At 33.4% G+C, this 18,010-nt stretch overlaps 1 protein-coding gene across 7 annotated transcripts in view; it reads right to left on the bottom strand.

The window, feature by feature from the left end:
• KIF6 (kinesin family member 6) overlaps nucleotides 1–18,010 on the bottom strand; it is a 153,901-nt gene that overhangs the window by 129,445 nt on the left and 6,446 nt on the right. For all 7 annotated transcript variants that reach the window (XM_040060541.2, XM_040060534.1, XM_040060536.2 and 4 more), the window contains exons 4-5: nucleotides 8,324–8,471; nucleotides 5,644–5,753 (exon numbers count right to left, since the gene is read on the bottom strand). In XM_040060541.2, the coding sequence (XP_039916475.1) occupies nucleotides 5,644–5,657 (14 nt within the window). In that variant the 5' untranslated portion in view covers nucleotides 5,658–5,753; nucleotides 8,324–8,471. The remainder of the gene's footprint in view (nucleotides 1–5,643; nucleotides 5,754–8,323; nucleotides 8,472–18,010) is intronic.

Raw genomic sequence — 18,010 nt, 5'->3', positions numbered from 1 at the left:
TCTGGAGTTAATGGCTCATGTAATAGTGAACCTGAGTGAGCACAGCCTGTGAGGTGCTGCACACACAGCGGGGCATTCAGGCCTGAGTTGTGCTGCACAGATCCCTGGGCTGCAGGATAAATTCACTGAGTTCTCAAGAGAACACCTTCTAGAATGAAGCTGTTTTCTTGTAAGGAAAATATACAAAGGCTCAAAAGAGCACAAGGTAGATCTTCTCTTCATGTCCAGGACCTGTACTGCTCTTGTGCAGTGTGCCGTAGGGAAATCCATTCAGGCTCTGTTCAATGCTGCATGGATGCAGGGCACCCAACACGTGATGGGATGCAAGATCTACTTGTCACATATTTTCCTCTTATTCTGTCTTACCAAAGTGGCTACCCTATTAAGCCATTTGTTGCTAAAACTTTCTTACTGAGATCTGGAAAAACCTGTGCATTCTCTCTCCCTCCTCCTCCTCACCCCACCATGTAGAACAAGTAATCAAAACTGAAATGAGATTGGTGGTTCATGTAGGAACAAAACATACAAAATCTGTTAGAATTTGTAGGCAACTTCAATAATCTCACTCAAAAAAATAGTACTTAAATAAACTTTGATATTCGCTCATCAAATGCTTCTAGAAAAGTTATCTTTAAAAAGCTTAACTGGACCTTATACTCTTTTTCAGGAAACAAATCAATAAAAAACATGGATGTGAATAAACAATAATAAATCTTGTATGCTGAATTTATTGTATGCATTTAAAGTGTAATTTGTTTGAACTGTAATTTAAAAAAATCCTCTTAGAAGAAATTATTCACATTTTAGCTATCTCCTCATTAACAAAAAGAAAAGTCTAACCTTACCAAACTTTGTATTCTTTTAACCTTTGGTATTCTATAGTAACACAATGAACACTCTATTTTGAAAGACTGTATTTCACATTAAAAAAGTGAACTAGTAATATCATTAGCCCTAGAAGACTTAAAATATTGATAATTTCAAGAACACTGAAAATATAGTTCTTGAAGGTTTATGATTGTTGGTCATCTTCCAGATTACATAGTTGGTACCGCAATTAAAAGGGGCTGACATTAACGTTGTTGAGTCTGGAGGGGAGAACCAGGTTTATTTGCACCAAAAAAATCAGACTGAACAAAATATATTTCCTATATGTTCAAAATTATTCCTTTAACATTATTTTATTTTTATCCTTCTTTATTAAGGAAAATTATTATAGTAGCTGTTTTAGCTTTCCAGGTCAGCAGTATGGTAACTCTTAAGGCCCTTGGAGGGCAGTAGAGAAGCAGAACAGTATAAACTCATTTGAGGTACTTTACCAATATGCAGTAACAGGTTTTGTTTTAAAGGGAAACTATTTCACACTGACCCCATAAGAACAAAACGGTTCTGCATGTTATTAAAATATATTGATATAGGCATAATTGTTGATGTTTGAAGTTAATTGGTTCTCATCTTAAAGTGTAGTTTTCTTAAAATCAGACAGCATCATACTAAAAATTAATTCCCCTCTAAAAGAAAACTTTAAAGAATCTTCTCACCAAAATGGGGAATCCTTTTTGCTGACTTGAAGTTAAGATTCTATTTTTCCCTGGCCACATCATGCTGGACTAATGGTTGTCTGAGCTCTCTGACAAGTAGCTCCTCAATAACTGCAGATTAGACTGTCATTCTAAGGCAAAACAGCGCTTACTGTAGTCTACCTTCACATGCAAGAGGGTCACCTGCCATCAGACAGGTAGAGCAGTAACTTACTGGTTACCTATGAATTAATCTAATCATTCTTGACTAATGGTTCTATGACCTTTACTTTTGTGTTACATATGATGTCAAAAAACCTTTCATACTTCTGAATATATAACATGTCAGGAAGAGTTTTACTGGTAGGTTGTAACCAAAGTGAAATTCAGTAACATTGGGTTACATAAATTAAAAATACACTAGAACTGAGAACCTGTTGGAGAAAAAAGGCTCTTGCACAAATGTATGGTAAATTAAGAGCCTTAGAAAAGTATTCCTAATTTGAACACTCCTGCAAAACTTTTATGAAAACATAAGGTGGCAGTAAGTATTTAAATGGTTTTCTATCCGCTTTATTTCAGAGCAATAATTTCATACCTTTATGTGTTGAAAACAATAAATTTCCTTGTATGAACATAGAATTCTCTACAGCTACAAACAGAATTAGACTGTCAATATTAAATTAAATGTCTTCATTCTAGCAACTAAGATTCTTCAATTTTTTTTTTTTTTTTGCATCTGCATATGCTGGCTTAAACTAAAGTATATTTTATATGAAACATTAAGGTATATCAAATGATAACTTCTGTGGGTTCCAAGTAAAAATCCAACTAAACGTTAAGAAAACTAGGGGTTTTCTTCTGTTAAAATAGAAGTTTATTGGGTTTTCAAAACTAACGTTAGTTGTTGTAGAAATATATGTACCTATTAGAAATATAATATCTATATGTATATATACACCTACATATGCATGAATATGTAAATAATTGCATAATTCTGTGTAGGAATCTGTATATTTATGCATACAGATAGACATATCGATGTACAGCTATACAGCCCACGTTCATGCTTTTGTCAGGGAATTATTTCCAGAAAAGTAATGATTGTTTTTGTGAGAGACTCTTCTCATCTGGCAGACCTGGATGAAATGAGTAAGCAGTGCTAAGATGAAAATTTCATAGTCTACAGAATACACAAAGAATGGCTACACAAAAACCCTTGACTTCAGAAGCTGAGATTCCAAGTCTCATCATGTAATGTTTAGATGCAATGGACAATTTTAAAAATGTTTCTTATTCACTTTGCCTTAATCTTCAAATACAATTTTAATGTCTCATTTTTCAAGTACTATCAACAGTCCTGTAGTGTATCCACAAACCTTTCATAACGTCTATCACCTGAATGCAGTCTGTGTTTAGCCCTTACATTGAACTGGTAACAAAGTTAAGAATGCAGAGTTTGCTGGTCAGAAGTACCTATCTTTCGTTCCAACTACATCCCCTTCTTTTGCAAGAATATAGATAAAAATACTGTTCCAGAACAATCTGCACATTATATGCGGTTAACTAATCTTTTTGCTTATTCTTCTAAAATGACACATTTCTTCAATACTCTTTTTGTCCATCTTAAAGACTTAGGAAAGTAGCAGCCCTGACTGTTAATATTTACCCAAGAACTTAGGGTGAATACCCTATCTTTAGCTTTTTATAGTGCTTAAAGCTTAGAGGATCCACTGTGGAGTTCAACAGAAAATTATGCATAGTATGACATCTTTAAATTACAAAAAACATATATTCTTTTTAATAGTCTCATTAAATAAAGGCTTTCAAGCAAAAAAAAGTCATTATTTTGTATGTTGCTTACTATCACTAAAATATTGAGAGGTTTTAAGCATATCAAATTCTCCAAATATATATTAGTTAATAAACACATGATAAATTTTAAAACACGTGATTTCTATTTACTTATATGTAACCTCTACTTTATCATTTAAGAAAATTAATCAAGTAACTGAAATATAGTTAATCATGCAACTACCCATTCCTGCAACTTTTACTCCCTTTTTAGATCAGAATGACACAATTATTTTTATATTTTGAATCCCCAGACTAAAATATTAGAAAATAAACAAAGCATATTTATTCATTAAATACTTTTACACATGCTAAATATGAGTCACGTACATATAGTTTTAGTTTACATAACATATTTTGTTGATAAATGATGTAGTGGAAAGAATGTCCGTGCACAGTAAAACCTTAAGGCACTTATTAATATTAGTCACTCTGCAGTGAAAATCTTATTATCTTACTAAAACTCATCCTGCAGTAGTATATACTATGTAAGTTCACAGGCAATTATGATTATCCCAGCATGTTTTATTCCTAATTTGCAATCAAATTATCTATCAATTTTTACTTTTTAAAATAACCTTATACACAACACATAGTTATTCTTTAGTTTAGTTGAATCACCATACATAAACTAATTGGAGGATTCAAAAAATCCCAATTATTAGCAAATATCCAGTACCTAGTTTTAAGATAAGACATATTTCCCAGGCCAGGTAACCATGAATGTTTCAATGTTGCAATTAAATTATTAAAATTCAGTTCCTTTGAAACTAATTAATTCCTTCTCATAAAATGTTAAATGTAATGAGTTCAGATAAAAATTTCAAATAACTTAATAAATGAAATTAATAATGCAATAAACTTGAATAACTAAATGGCATTAACTTTAATAAGTTGAAAAAAGTGTAACACACTATTTTTACATGCTATAAAAATGGACACAGAAATTAAATTATATTATCCCAACTAGCTTCTGCTTAAAATTTTTGTCTGCATGCCACAGGAAGAAGGTAATAAATCAGAGTCCTGAACTTCGTCATGAAAGACACTGGTAAATACACAGAGTCCTTGTAGCACTGATGTGTCATAAAGCAAAATTTTACTTCCATTTTTCAGATAAAGAAACTGAAACAATTAGACCAATTCACAGCCCAGTCCCACCTTTCGCATTTGTCTGCTGTCTTCCTATTCTCTAGACTAGATTCTTTTATAAAGATCAGTCTTGCAAATTATTTTGTACATACATGTCCTAGATAACCCACACTATGAGGAAAAATAAAGCGCCATTTAAACACAATAAAATATTGTGTTGGAAGATTTTTTTTTTTAAATAAATAAAATGGTTTAATTATATGCAAATAATATAATTAGTTTTTCAAAATAAAATTCTACCAATTTTCTTTTATTGCCCCATTGAAAATTTTCGGTATGTCTCCTGCTCTTGTATCAGCAGTGATTTCTTTGCTGTTTACAAGTGTCTGTGGCTGTAATGTTGAGTGATAAAATTCAGAGTGCCCAGCATTATTTCAGGGCACTTGCAAATCCAGTAAACAACTCACTTATTTACACCAATTTAGGGTTTGCTTAGCTATTTAAAAATAACACACGCTGTAAACCATTATTCCAGACTTAGAGACTAGGATTTCCTATATATTAGAAACCCTTAACTTCACCAGCTGCAGTATTCATGACTTACAAAACTTTGTTTGCTACCCATCTCCAAGCATTAGTAGGGGCTAGTGTCTGATCAATGACAACTGTTATAACAACCATCCATTCTGAAGGAAATATACTGCTCTTTGGAGTTCCTTGTGGCCTGTTTTCTAGCAGTAACTTACCTTATTTCAAAATTGCATATTCTGGAAAAATAATTATCCTTGAAGGAAAAGGTCCAGTTATAAGCAGGGAGATTTTCTCATTGTTATTGCAAGGAAATACCACCTGTTACACGTCTCTTCCACGGTCATACATGCCATACAAAGAGGCAGGCTGCCATGAGAAAAACAAGTGCACCTTCTCCTTGTCAGTTGCTGCAAGAGATCTCTTCTGCATAATAGCAACAAACACTTTTAATCCTTTCACCTTTGGTTACTCCCTGGCCTCCATACACACAAAATAACACGCTATTAAGGCACCATTGACAAAGCATTCTGATTAAATTAACACTGAGATCAGTAGCACAGCTTCAAAAAGTCCCCAAACAATGTAACAGGGTACATGAAAATGATTTCTTTTGGTTTTGATGATATTCTCTAATCTTATCACTTACGGCAAATCTTCCATTCTGGAGGCCTCATGTCTTGGGTCCAGCAGATCATAGCCACATTCATTGTAGATTTCTAAGTAGGAAACATGAGTTGTGTACACTTTATTGCTGTCCTGGATAAGAAAAGAGAAGAAATAGTGTTATAAATGGAAATCTGAGGTAGATTAGAAGTCAAATTTATTTCTAGGACTTCAGGTCACTTTCTCACTTTGTGTCTTTTCCTTTTCCTGGGAATGCTGTGCATGTTCAATTTGTGATACTTTTATATTGTGTGTTACCATATGCATAATATGCATTCTTCTTCAAGAAGAATAAAGGAAAAAAATCACAAAAAACTCCAACCAAAAGAGAGACACATATACACAAAACTCACTAAAACAAAAATCCTCCACAAAACCCCACACCATCCCGATGTCTGGGATTTTTAATTGATTCTGTATACTTTAAAAAGTCTGTATATATTTAGAACATAGGAGCTGCTTACAGAACTATGCAACATGACATTTTTCACTTCTGCATTAAAAAGGAATGTTAGTATAAAAAGGTAAATGCTCATATTATGGATAGAAAGACTATGCTTAAAAAAAAAAGCAAAAACAGCAACAAAAATAAGATTTACTTCATTTAGAAACATCAATGACATACTGATCTTCTCTCCATCATAACATTAGACAGCTGTATATGATGTCAGCTGTTCTCTGCAATCACAATTCTTTTGGTAAATTACATTGCCAAAAAGTAATTTAGCACAACTGATTTTTGCAGACAGAATTTTCCCCTGCCTCAAAGCCAAATCCAAACAACAGAAACCTCAAAATAGTGGGCTTTGATTTCCAAAATTAAAGAAAGAAAAAAAAAATCAGTTACTTAATTTCAGCAGACAAAGACATTGTAAAAGCATTCATATCACAGTAGAACTTTAATAATTCAATCCACTACAGTTTTTTGGGGTTTTTTTGGAAAATACTTTGAGGTATAACTTGTCAATTTCATTTAATAATTATTTCCCATGGTTTTTTAATTGGTTATGACAGTTCACTATTTCAAGGGACATAATTTAAAAGATACAATACAGATGGGTGGAAAAAATGTAGTAAGGAACAGTTCAAACAGGATGCCTTGGAAATAGGAGAATTTCTAAATTAAAAGGAGATGTTATTAAAAGAAAAGGGCTTGATTTGCTTCTCATTTAGGGTAAAAAGTTTTGTTTCTTTGGTTTCAAATTGCAGTGTCTTTGTCCAAGTAAGAGCTTAACAAGTCTTGTATTTCATGTCCCTGATTTCACTTTCTCCTGTTTCATCCTACTTAGGGTTAGAAGGCAAATTATTCTTGTCCACTATTTGAACACCTTCCAAACCACAGTTGTAGGTATAAAAAAATGAAACAGGAGAAAGATATGAAAAGAAAGGCAAGAGGAAAGATAAAACACCTAGAAGAGATTCTTTAAAAGGTACTAAGAACAACAACAACAAATATATATATATATGAAACAATGATTTGGAAGTAGGAAGATTGAAAAAGCCCTATAAGCATAACTGAGTATAGATTTTGATCCAAAACCCAGTCTGAAGAGGGAAACATTTGTACTTCTGTGCTGAGAAGGTGAAAAACATACCAGTTATTTTTCATCCTATTTTGTTTTTATTGCATAATTAATATTAGAAAAGAATGTTGGTATGTTGGTACTGTTTGTTGCTGGCAATTACACGATAAACCTGTTCACTTTCCACAACAAAAGCCCTCCATGGGGGTTGTGTGAGTGTAGCAGAAGGTCTAAGATAACATGATCATGTGGGGGTTTTTTTCATTTCCTTTCCCACAATGGCAAGTTTCTGTGGGATGTACTGTGTACATTTACTTGCCAAAGCCATAATTCCAAAGAACCAAAGTAATTACTTACTGTTGTTAACCCTTCCTGAGACAGGGCATATTAATGTGACGGAGGCATATACCCTTATGCAAACAGACTGGTACTCTGTAGTACATGACTGGAATAGTATAAAAGTAGAGTGGAATGATTTATGTTAATGTCAAATAATATTTAAATTGCCTTAAATAAATATCTTTGCTAGAATGTGAAGATTAATGAGTCATAGGCTTGGTGGAGTAAATTAAGAGACAAAACATAAATTACAACAAACTCTTCACTTTTGCCTCCTATAATTATAAAAGTACTGGAATATTTGACTGTGTTCACTCATGTAAGTGTTTCAGACACTAAGAGAAAATGGAATTTTTCACAAACATAATAAACATAACAAACAATCAGTATGCTTACTCTGGCACATCCTTTGGCTTACTATCTCATTTCATTGCACAGAAAGTCAAAATGAAATGCAATCCATGCAATACCAAACCAGAGTGGAACTGATATAAGTGTTAGACAAGAAGAACCACCTGTGTGATCTGAAGGTACACTGCACCAACTAAAAATAGCCTGGATTTTAAAACTACAGGAACTTCCCACAGCAATGTCCATTATTTTCACACTATTGCAATAAACCAGGTAGCCAAAACAACTGCAAATATATTCTTGCACACAGTAAGTACCGTGTCAAGTTAGATATTTTCTTTGAGCATTAGTTTTAGGACTGCCACTAACAATATTATAGAAACAATCTTTAGCAGTAGTTAAATATTTGAAACCGGACATTAAAAATAAACAGAAAATAATGTTCCATACCTTCTGCAATTGATCAAAAATATAAGATAAAGTCCTGGGAATGATGCCTCGCTCACTGTAATGTTCTGCTCCTCCTGTGATGGTAAAAGTTTTTCCACTGCCTGTCTGACCATATGCAAAGATAGTACCATTGTATCCAGCCAAAACACTATACAATTAAAAAAACAGAAGAAGATAATTAATATTTAAGGCAGAACACATTGTCCATGATCAACTAATTCTTAATTACTTAGCTTAATTACTTATCCATCTTTGGTAATACAAGAATACACTTAAGTATATATATATTCTGGATTCTATAGAATTTAAACGATCTAGAATGAAAGATTTCTTGACGCTTTAACTTAATTCATTATTAGCTAATCATACTTATTACTATTTACACTAACTTTTCATACTTTTTAGTTTGGCAGATGATTTTTGCAAGGATGATATTTAATATCTTTAAAGACTGCATATGTCAGTAACCGTGCCATTGGTACACCAGAAGAATCAAGTAATATTTCACACAGGACTTCATTAAATGCAAATAAAAAACTATATTGTAGTTAGAAGCTCAGTAAGGATACTGTTATACCAGGGTCCATCTTTTATTCTGGGAATACGACTATACTAAACTATCAGACCATGCTTGGATAAAGGTATGCAGGAAAACCCGTGCTTAAATCAGTGTAATAAAATCTTCATTTGCTATGAAAACACACAAACCCACATTAGTAATAGCAAACTTTTCTGAGTGTACAAGAAGCTTTGATGGAACAGACAAAATAGCTATTAATGGCACAGCATGAAATGGCATTCATCATCTTTTAAATACCTCTTACTTCTGTTTGCAAAAGTGCTTAAAAAGGGTCCAGTTCAAATACCTTTCTCTAATTTACCACACTGCCACCATTGACTTCCACCTGATTTTCACCAAACAGTAGATAAGCTTAATCATCTTAAATTTTGGATTAGATTTACTATGCTTAAGGATCTATCAATTTTATTCAACAAATTGAAAAGCAAAAATTATTCTCGTGAATTCTTTTTAAAGAAAAAATGGTAAATAAGCTACAATTTTAGAGGGAAAACAATCCTTGCATAAGATGAAAAGAAATATTTATATAGATAGCTGCTGGTCAGGTGCCACGAGAGATGCAATGATTCTCCAACTTATTAAAGTTTATTTAAAGGCCTGAGTAGTTGCCAAATCACTTATTTTAATCCATTACAGTAGGATGTCAAAGACAGAAACAGAAACATGTTGAAAGGAACTACAGCAAACATCTGCTCCCAAAACGTGCAAAGACCAAATATATATAGATATTAGAATCCAGATGTTAAAAATCAAAACAATTATTATGATAAAACACCTCATTAATCCATCTTAGGACTCTCTAGTGCCCACTGTCACAATATCTGAATGTTGACAACAGTAATGAGTTGTCAGAAGGTAGGGGGTATCAACAGAAGTTCAGATACTGCAGATTCAAACTTAGCAAGGGGAAATGATTCTTCAAGCAAATCGTAGTTAAGCTGTGCAACTCTGCCATGCCATGTTTTGGACATCAAAATATCACACAGGCTTCAGCAGAGATTGGACTAAATCACCAAAAATTTTTTCTTCAGAGCTACTAATCGCAGAGAAATCAGAAAGTCCCTAAACTACAAATAACTAAAGACCAAGACTGAGAGGGTACATGGGGTAGGCAGCTCTACAAGCTTACTCTGTTTATTTTTATCCTCTGAGCATTGTCTGTTAGTCCCTGTGAGAGACAACATAGTGCACTAGGTGGAACCATGGTCTGACACAGTACGGTTGCTCTTCAGCTCATACAGAAGAGCTCTCTGGCTCTTCAGAGCTAGCAACTGGAGTTGCTAAATTTTCTTACTCCACTTCTTTAAAGTTGTGCCTTGCAACATGTTAAAAACTAGTAAATGTGTGGCTGTGAACTATTAACTCAACATGCCTGTACTACAGAAAAAACTATTGATTAGAATCACCTCACATGTAAACACAGGATAGAACGTCACATACTGTCAAAACAGCTGCAAAAGTCAGTGAGTTTTCTTTTTGCTATTTGATTCATATGTGTTCTTATATTTTCTGCAGTGCATCAGCACAGCTCTGAAAACTTTTCCAGAAAACCCTGACAGCTCATAAAAAGTGAACATATCCATGTCAATAATGCATTCTTCTAATCCAATGCAATTACAGGTTATCTTAATATTGCATTACAGAGATGATTTTGATTACACAGTTATGTTCTTTAAGTTCTGAGCTAAAAGTCAATCTTATTTTCTAAATTTATGTGTATCTATATGTGTGTGTGTGTATAATTACATGTATACAAATAATTTCATCCTGTCCATATTTACTGCACACATTTCTTTCATTCAGAGTGTATTTCAGCTACCACCAAGTCAATTTAAGGACAGCCTGCTTGAGGTGTTAGGGAAACATGTAAGGAAAGAAGACTACCAATAATACCAGTGAAACTGCTGGCAAAGTCTTCTAAGAGTAACAGGCAACTCCATGAGGACAGGATGGAGAAAATATTTCCTTATTAAGTCTGAGAAGCAAAACACGTATAAGAAACAAGGGGCTAGGGTCTCAGGCAGAAAAATCTCCTTTGTCTCAGAAGCAAGTTGTACACTACAATCTCACCTGAAAAGAGTAGAGGGAAAGATACAGTGAAAATTAAAATCTTCCACTGCATCAGCTTGTGGAGAAAGAATTAAACTTATGAATTACACAAAAGTTAAGGGTGTGTGCATACATATAAATTTATGAATGAACACATTTCAAAACTGAAGATGTCTAACTACCATTCAAATATAATATTATGAATATTAGTCAATGTCAATTTTGAAGGTCTATACATGGTAACATGGATTACATCATAAAAATCCATGTCTGATGTGTCTTATTCACACGTGCTCTAAATAACTTCATTTGGAATCAATGGCAACAGAGGACGTCTTAGCAATGAGCCTTGTGGACTTACCACCACAGGAAATACTTGGTGGAGATACACTTTGTTCTTTTCCACTTCTAAGTACTTCGAGGCAAAAATCCCTCAACCAAAACTCCATCAATCTAATTATAGTTGACCCCCCAAGGAGTTTAACACTGAAAGGGTAACTATTTTGATGGACCAATACCAAATCAATCAAAAAAAATCTATATCTATTTCCTAAATACTCAGGAAGTTTAAGATTTCTACATAATATTTTCAACCATAGAAGGACAATTCCTTTAGGAAAATAAAAAGCTAAAAAACTTTTATAAACTGTTAACCAGCCATAGAATACAGTTTAAGAAAACAACAAACTATACTGCATAATTACCCTTGGCATAGTGATAGGTCCCTCACTAGAGGGAAGTCAGAAGTCAGGGTAGTGAGCCAAAAATACACGTTGTCCCTTTCATCCTGAAATATAATTGCAGCAGGTACCAAAAAAAGTTGGCAACACCCATTATGACAGGAGAAGAGCATATTTTCTAAACAGCATCCACCAAAGATCTTGAAGATTCTCATTTGCAAATTATAGCTGTCCCCAAGAGTAGTAGAAGTGATTCTTTACTGGGAAAGGTTGGTAGAAAATTAGCAGCTTTTTTCTGCCTTTGCAGCAAAAGCTACTTTGCAAGATGTCAGTTCCCACAAAGCATGAATCTTTGCTCTTCAGAGTCTCTGAATTTTTGTTAAACTCCGTATTTGAAACTACACAGGTTCACATGGATACTGATGGTAGTCGTGTGAGGACTTGAAACTCTGCATAAATAAAAATCATACACTAAAAGCGTATTTTCAGTCATGCCTCCTTGGTGTTATCAGAATTTTGCATATTTCTTTTACTCTCTGAAAGATGAATTTTGCCATGGTTAAGGAGACATTTTGTTGAATATGTAGTCTCTTTACTACTTCAAACAAAACACATCAAAGACTTATAATCCACGGAGAGGCTTCACAGAGAAGATCTTTCATGCACTTATACAACATTGTATAGTAACCTGTTCAGAAGTTCATGGATGACTTCCAGACAGATTAGCTAAAATACTAGGAGAAATCTTTCTATAGCATATTTTACTGAACTTATGATTGCTGGAGTTGCTGAAGTGTCTTGTTTTTTTATCAATACAAAGCTACACCTAAACCCACCTATTACAGAGAAAAATAACTTTGAAATACAGTGACTAAAACATGCAGGCATATATTTGTAACACTTAGTGATAAGACGTTCTATGAAAAGAAAAGAAAAATATATATTAAAAAGTCAGTTTCTAACAAATTGTTGATTTGGTTTAGCTTGTACTGCTTATAACCACATATTTCATGTTTCTATCTGGAAAATATAGACCAAGTTAAATGTGTCAAGGAAAACTTAATTTGTCACGCACATGAGCAGTAAGTCTGACTTGTTGAAATTCATACCTGCAAAGGATAAGATGCATTGAATGGGGATAAAACTCATTGGCTTGAATTTCTGCCTATAAGGAAATCTCAAAGAAACTTGGCCAAGGCTTCAAATTCTGTTAAGGCAAGATTTTCACAAAAAATATGACATTTCAGGGGAAACACGGACATGCAATAGGTCTCCAAAAAGTTGTATTTCAATTTCATTTAATATACTGAGCTGTCTTCATGTCTTATTAATGTGTGGAAGATCTGTTTCATGACTGCCAAGAAAGGCCCCAAAAAGTCAAAAGCTGCAAATTCAAAGAGGGCGGAACTAAACAAATTGAATTTTAGATTTAACTCATGATACCAGAATATTAGGATTTCCAGATTTTGTAGCATAAATGATAATTATGTCAACACTTGGTAAATACATCTTTTAAAATGGAATATTTATTTTTGTGTTTCAGTGAAAATACATGTGATCAAGTCATATGAAGACTCACATATAACAAAATTGAATATAAGGAAAAAAAAAGATTGCTTGATATATTGGAAATGGAAATGTATATCTATGTAACCACATCTACATACGTTTCCTGCATGTTGAGGTGGGTGGGTTAGTCTTGTCTTTCTGATCACTGTAAGAAAAGTTGATTAAAGCAAAATATTGATGAAGAAATATCATGATTACCTGCCAAGTATTATGAGCTCATCAAGAAGTATTTATGCAATAAGAAATTCTCTTTAGTGAGGTTAATATCATTGAACAACAGAAAATTGTGCAAAAATATTTTGCTTGGTGAAAATCAGAATAAGACAGAGTGAATGGAAAGAAAGCAAATAACAGCATAAATTGCAGACAAGCAACTCCCAAAGTACAAAAAATTATCATTCATTACATGCCTAAATCTTTATCCTTTTATTCTGCATTATAATTTATCATCTAATTATATGCTCTTTTCAAGATGATTATAATTTAGAAAAGGATTAGATCTGTTTTTACATTTTACCCAAAGTATCGAATGCTTCTTTTCTGATCAAGCACTGAAAACTTACTGCTGGTTTTTAGAAACACAACAGCTTGTGCTTCATCTTACAGAGATAAACAGCAACAAGTTTAAATGAAAAGAAAGCATTGAATATATCCTCTATGTTGCTTAGAATTTAAATCACACCTTTTCCAAGAAAAAAGTGGTTTGTGCACACAACTGACTAGAAGATTGATTTGATACCACTGCAAAATAAACCTAATCATATATTATGGCAGCAACATGATGGGATAAATTAAAAAAGTTTTAACTCCTGCTATGACACAGACTATCAAAAAAACCTTCCCCAACAACAGTGTTTGAGACAGGAATTGCAAAACTTTTTAGTATTTTTTCTAACCAGAATACTAAAGGACACTTTCTCTCCACTGGGAAAGAATTCTCTACCTGGAAAGTATTAAGAAAGATCATGATCCACATGATCAAGATCAGGTTTCAATTCAATGACCACATTTCCAATATGCTACTGAGTTTTAGGGGGAAAATTTGATTCAGATTTTTTGCTGATGTAAATGCTTGAACACCCTAAAGGATTTACACTTATCTGAATGCATCAAAAGTACATCTAATGCCTTAGAATCTCCCAACATACATTCTAAAAATGTTTTTCCAAATAACATGGAATACTCTTAATTTTTATACTTCCCTTGTTTTGAAAAAGAGACAAATAATAGAAAAACAGAAAGCTGAAGTAAATGTTCCTTATATATTCCACTTTCAGTACAAACTTAATACCATTTAATAACCCAAGTATTGTTACATAAAAGCTTACGTAATGATGATTGCTCAAAAAAATCAGTTTTGGCTTTATGAAAAATTATGACATGCATTCACTTCTGCACTTCGTACTTCAAAAATCTATCCATTATCAAACATAGGAAAATTTTTTACATGAATGTAAAGGAGAGCAATACCATGTGTTTTTTTCCCCTCAAAGTTTCTTACTCACTCATCAAGTAACTTGCATGTTCTAACTTACTTGTAATTAGCGGTGATTTAAAAACATGCACAGTGAGATATGAACTTTTAATTTGAAAATTCAGTTCAGACCCTTATTTAAATTAATGCTGTTACAGAGTTATGTACTGGCATTTCCAGTCACTCCACTGCCTTGTCTCATTCCTGAAAGATGCCTAATTCCTAAATATAGTGTGATATGGAAGTATAACTCATGGAAGCAATTCCACTTGAATTGATAGATATGTTATGTTTACAACTGCCTAACATTCCTCAAGTGACAAATTCCACAAGTGAGAGCTAGACAATTTATGGGTAGTTACTACAGTCTAAAATATCATTCAGTACTTTGTCCTTGAGTATCTGAGACAATATAAATAGTGGTAAAAGCCCAGTGACAGTAGACAGAGGTTGAAAAAAGACTGAGGTTTCTCTATTGTGGTCGGGTTTTCTGACTACATTTTGTTTTAATTTCCAGCGAAGACCATTTGTTCTATTTAAAGCTTATGGACACAGAACTTTTCATTTGTTTCTGTGCTCATTGTTAATGAGACTTTAGGGAGGCTTTTGCCTAAGTATAACCAAGCACTCTGCTTCCTCTGCTGCTGCACTGGTTTTGCTGAATTGAAGAAAACAGTTACCTCCAAAAAAACCCCCAAAACAAAAAACAAAACAAAAAACTGCATAAACTCTCCTCTTTTAATTCTGTCCCCAGTTTTGGGCTCCCCAGTAGATAAAAAATGCTCTAAAGAAACTTCAGTAAGCCTGATAGAACCAACTGAGTTCAGGCTGCAGCACATCATGCCCAAGAAGCCAAGTGAACTGTTTCCTATCAACCTGGAGAAGAGAAAGTCTTACATATGCCTAATTACCACCTTCTGCAATGGATCTTTAGAAGCTTACGCTGGTAGAAGCAGCAGTCACAAGTTGCAAGAGAAGAAAACTCCAAATGGGTATAAGGAAAATATTCTTCATAGTGAGAGTAGTTAAGCCTTGGAATAGGGTCCTAGATAGATTGTGGGATTCCCATCTTTGGACATTTTTGAAGTTCTATTGGACAAGGACATGAGAAATGTGATCTGGATGCCAGACCTGCTTTCCTCAGAAGATTGGCCCAGATGACCTACCGAGATCCCTTCTTACTTAATTATTCTAATATGTTGAAAAAGTTTAAAGTGAAAGTCCTGTACAAAGCTTATAATATGAATAAATAAAACAATGAAAATCCCTTATTAAGTAAGACTAAATTCTGTGTTTTTAAGTAGGTAAGAGAAAATCCTGAGATAAAGAAATAACTTTCATCTTAAAAACTTATTTAGTTTTGTTAGTTTATTTTGGCTTCATATTATATATATATATAATTCATATTACATATATATAAAATTATATTTCATATAATTTTACCTGAGTTCTGCCATCTTGATTTTAAATGAATAGTAGCATAAAGGCATGTGGTCAAAACAAATATTCAATAACTATAAAATACAAGAATAATGAAAAAATCAGAAGACACCAGTATCTTTGATATTTGGATACTGTTGACCCTCTCTATTTCAGTTCTTGCAGATGTGAAAAATTTTTTCAGTGTCCCTCATTTTTCTTCCATCTCAATAAACCTCAACTCACTCATACTAAAAAATTAAATTAACACAGTCCTGGCAAAATCAGCCTCCTTGCCCCTTCCTCATGCAGTTTAGCACATGGCCAGAGTCTTGTGAGCCCTGTAAATGTATCAGTCTCTGAGGATGTCCTGCACTTCTCAGAATGGCTTAAAATAATTTTGCGAGATGGCTCTTCAGCAGTCTTTCATAAAGTGAAGGTTTTAATAAACACAAAATACAGAAACAGAAGAAAAAGCCAAGCACAGGTGTCAGAGAATCCCCTGACACCTTGCTAAAACACCCTCAAAAAGCACTTCAGCTCCTTTGTGCACCTTTATAAATAATGATTCAGGAGGGATAATTTGGCTTGTTGCCAATAGAAGCAGTTACAAGATGTTAAGAGACATTTCTAAAGCCCAGCCAGTGCCCCTGTGCTGGCACTGAACCAACCACAGTGAAAGTACCACCGAAGATTCTAGTCCATTTTCCTTTTAAGTTCAAAGGTAAACTGAAACTCTTTTTTATATAGAAACACGTGCTTGGGTGTGGGAGTGCATTACTACGCCTTCCCCCCCCTTCCAAATTATATTGAAGATAAAAAGAAGGAAGAACTTAATTTCTGGGATCTGGAAAATAAATTTTCAGGAGAATTTGTCTTCACAGAAATTCAGTTTTCAGGTATCTTCTAACACTTGGAGGTCAGACTAAAGTTTACTTTAATTAAAATAAACAAAGTATCTCAGTATGACTTTTTTCTTTATGTCTTTCCCAGATTTGTGGAACAAATCAAGATTGGTAATGCCTCATCTTGAAAAATCAAAACTGATTTCCAAATGTGCATGTAGCTGTTTTTGAGAGATTAGTCCAGGCAAATCTCCTTAGAAATTTAAGTTTTCCTACAGAAAAAAGAGAAAAAAAGTAATATATTTTCTTGTTTTGACTAGGATCTTTGAATATATTTAGAATGTCACCATAAACACCATAACAGATAAGTGACACAAAGCTATTCTGAAACAAAGCTGTCAAACTGTAACTTAAATTAAACAATCTTCTTGAACAATTCTAAATTGCACAATTTAAGTCAAAATAAACACAAGCAACTAATAGTCATTTGAGAAGAAACATCAATGACACTTTCCACTTTTTATTGCCTCATAATTGTACTCACTTTGAGAAAGAACAGCTAGCATTACTAATTTCTCTATTTAGGGGAATGTTTAGGCTACATTTCTTTCAAGATGACATCTGAAACAATATGAATTTTTACTTTGTATAGATTCTACAGACTTTTGTGATGTAAATGAGCCCGACCACTAATTTCAACACAGTGTGATAAATATATCCAGGTACAAAATTAATAATTTTTTATAAAAATATTTTTACTATATTTAGTAAGAATGTAAGAATACACAGTAGGAAAAAAACCCCACAAAACCAGTTGAGAGTAAACTGAAGTAGTTTATATATTACAGATGCTAAGTCTTAGGATAAATATAGCAGATGACAAGAAACCAGAAAGAATCTGAAGGCGAGCATTACCCCCAAGGCCATCAAATATTTCAAAAGATCACAGGTAATTGTCATTAGGTTTATAAACTGCTGAGCTATTTCTTATTTGCATGAGACAACTGAAGAGAAAATACTTTCAAATGTTATTCTTTAATAAATCAAGAAAACTAATACCAAAACATTTGC

The sequence above is a fragment of the Hirundo rustica genome, chromosome 3 (assembly GCF_015227805.2).
Source record: "Hirundo rustica isolate bHirRus1 chromosome 3, bHirRus1.pri.v3, whole genome shotgun sequence".
NCBI classification, from domain to species: domain Eukaryota; kingdom Metazoa; phylum Chordata; class Aves; order Passeriformes; family Hirundinidae; genus Hirundo; species Hirundo rustica.
The sequence above is the reverse complement of the archived record's forward strand: the minus strand, read 5'-3'. Positions and strand labels throughout refer to the sequence as shown.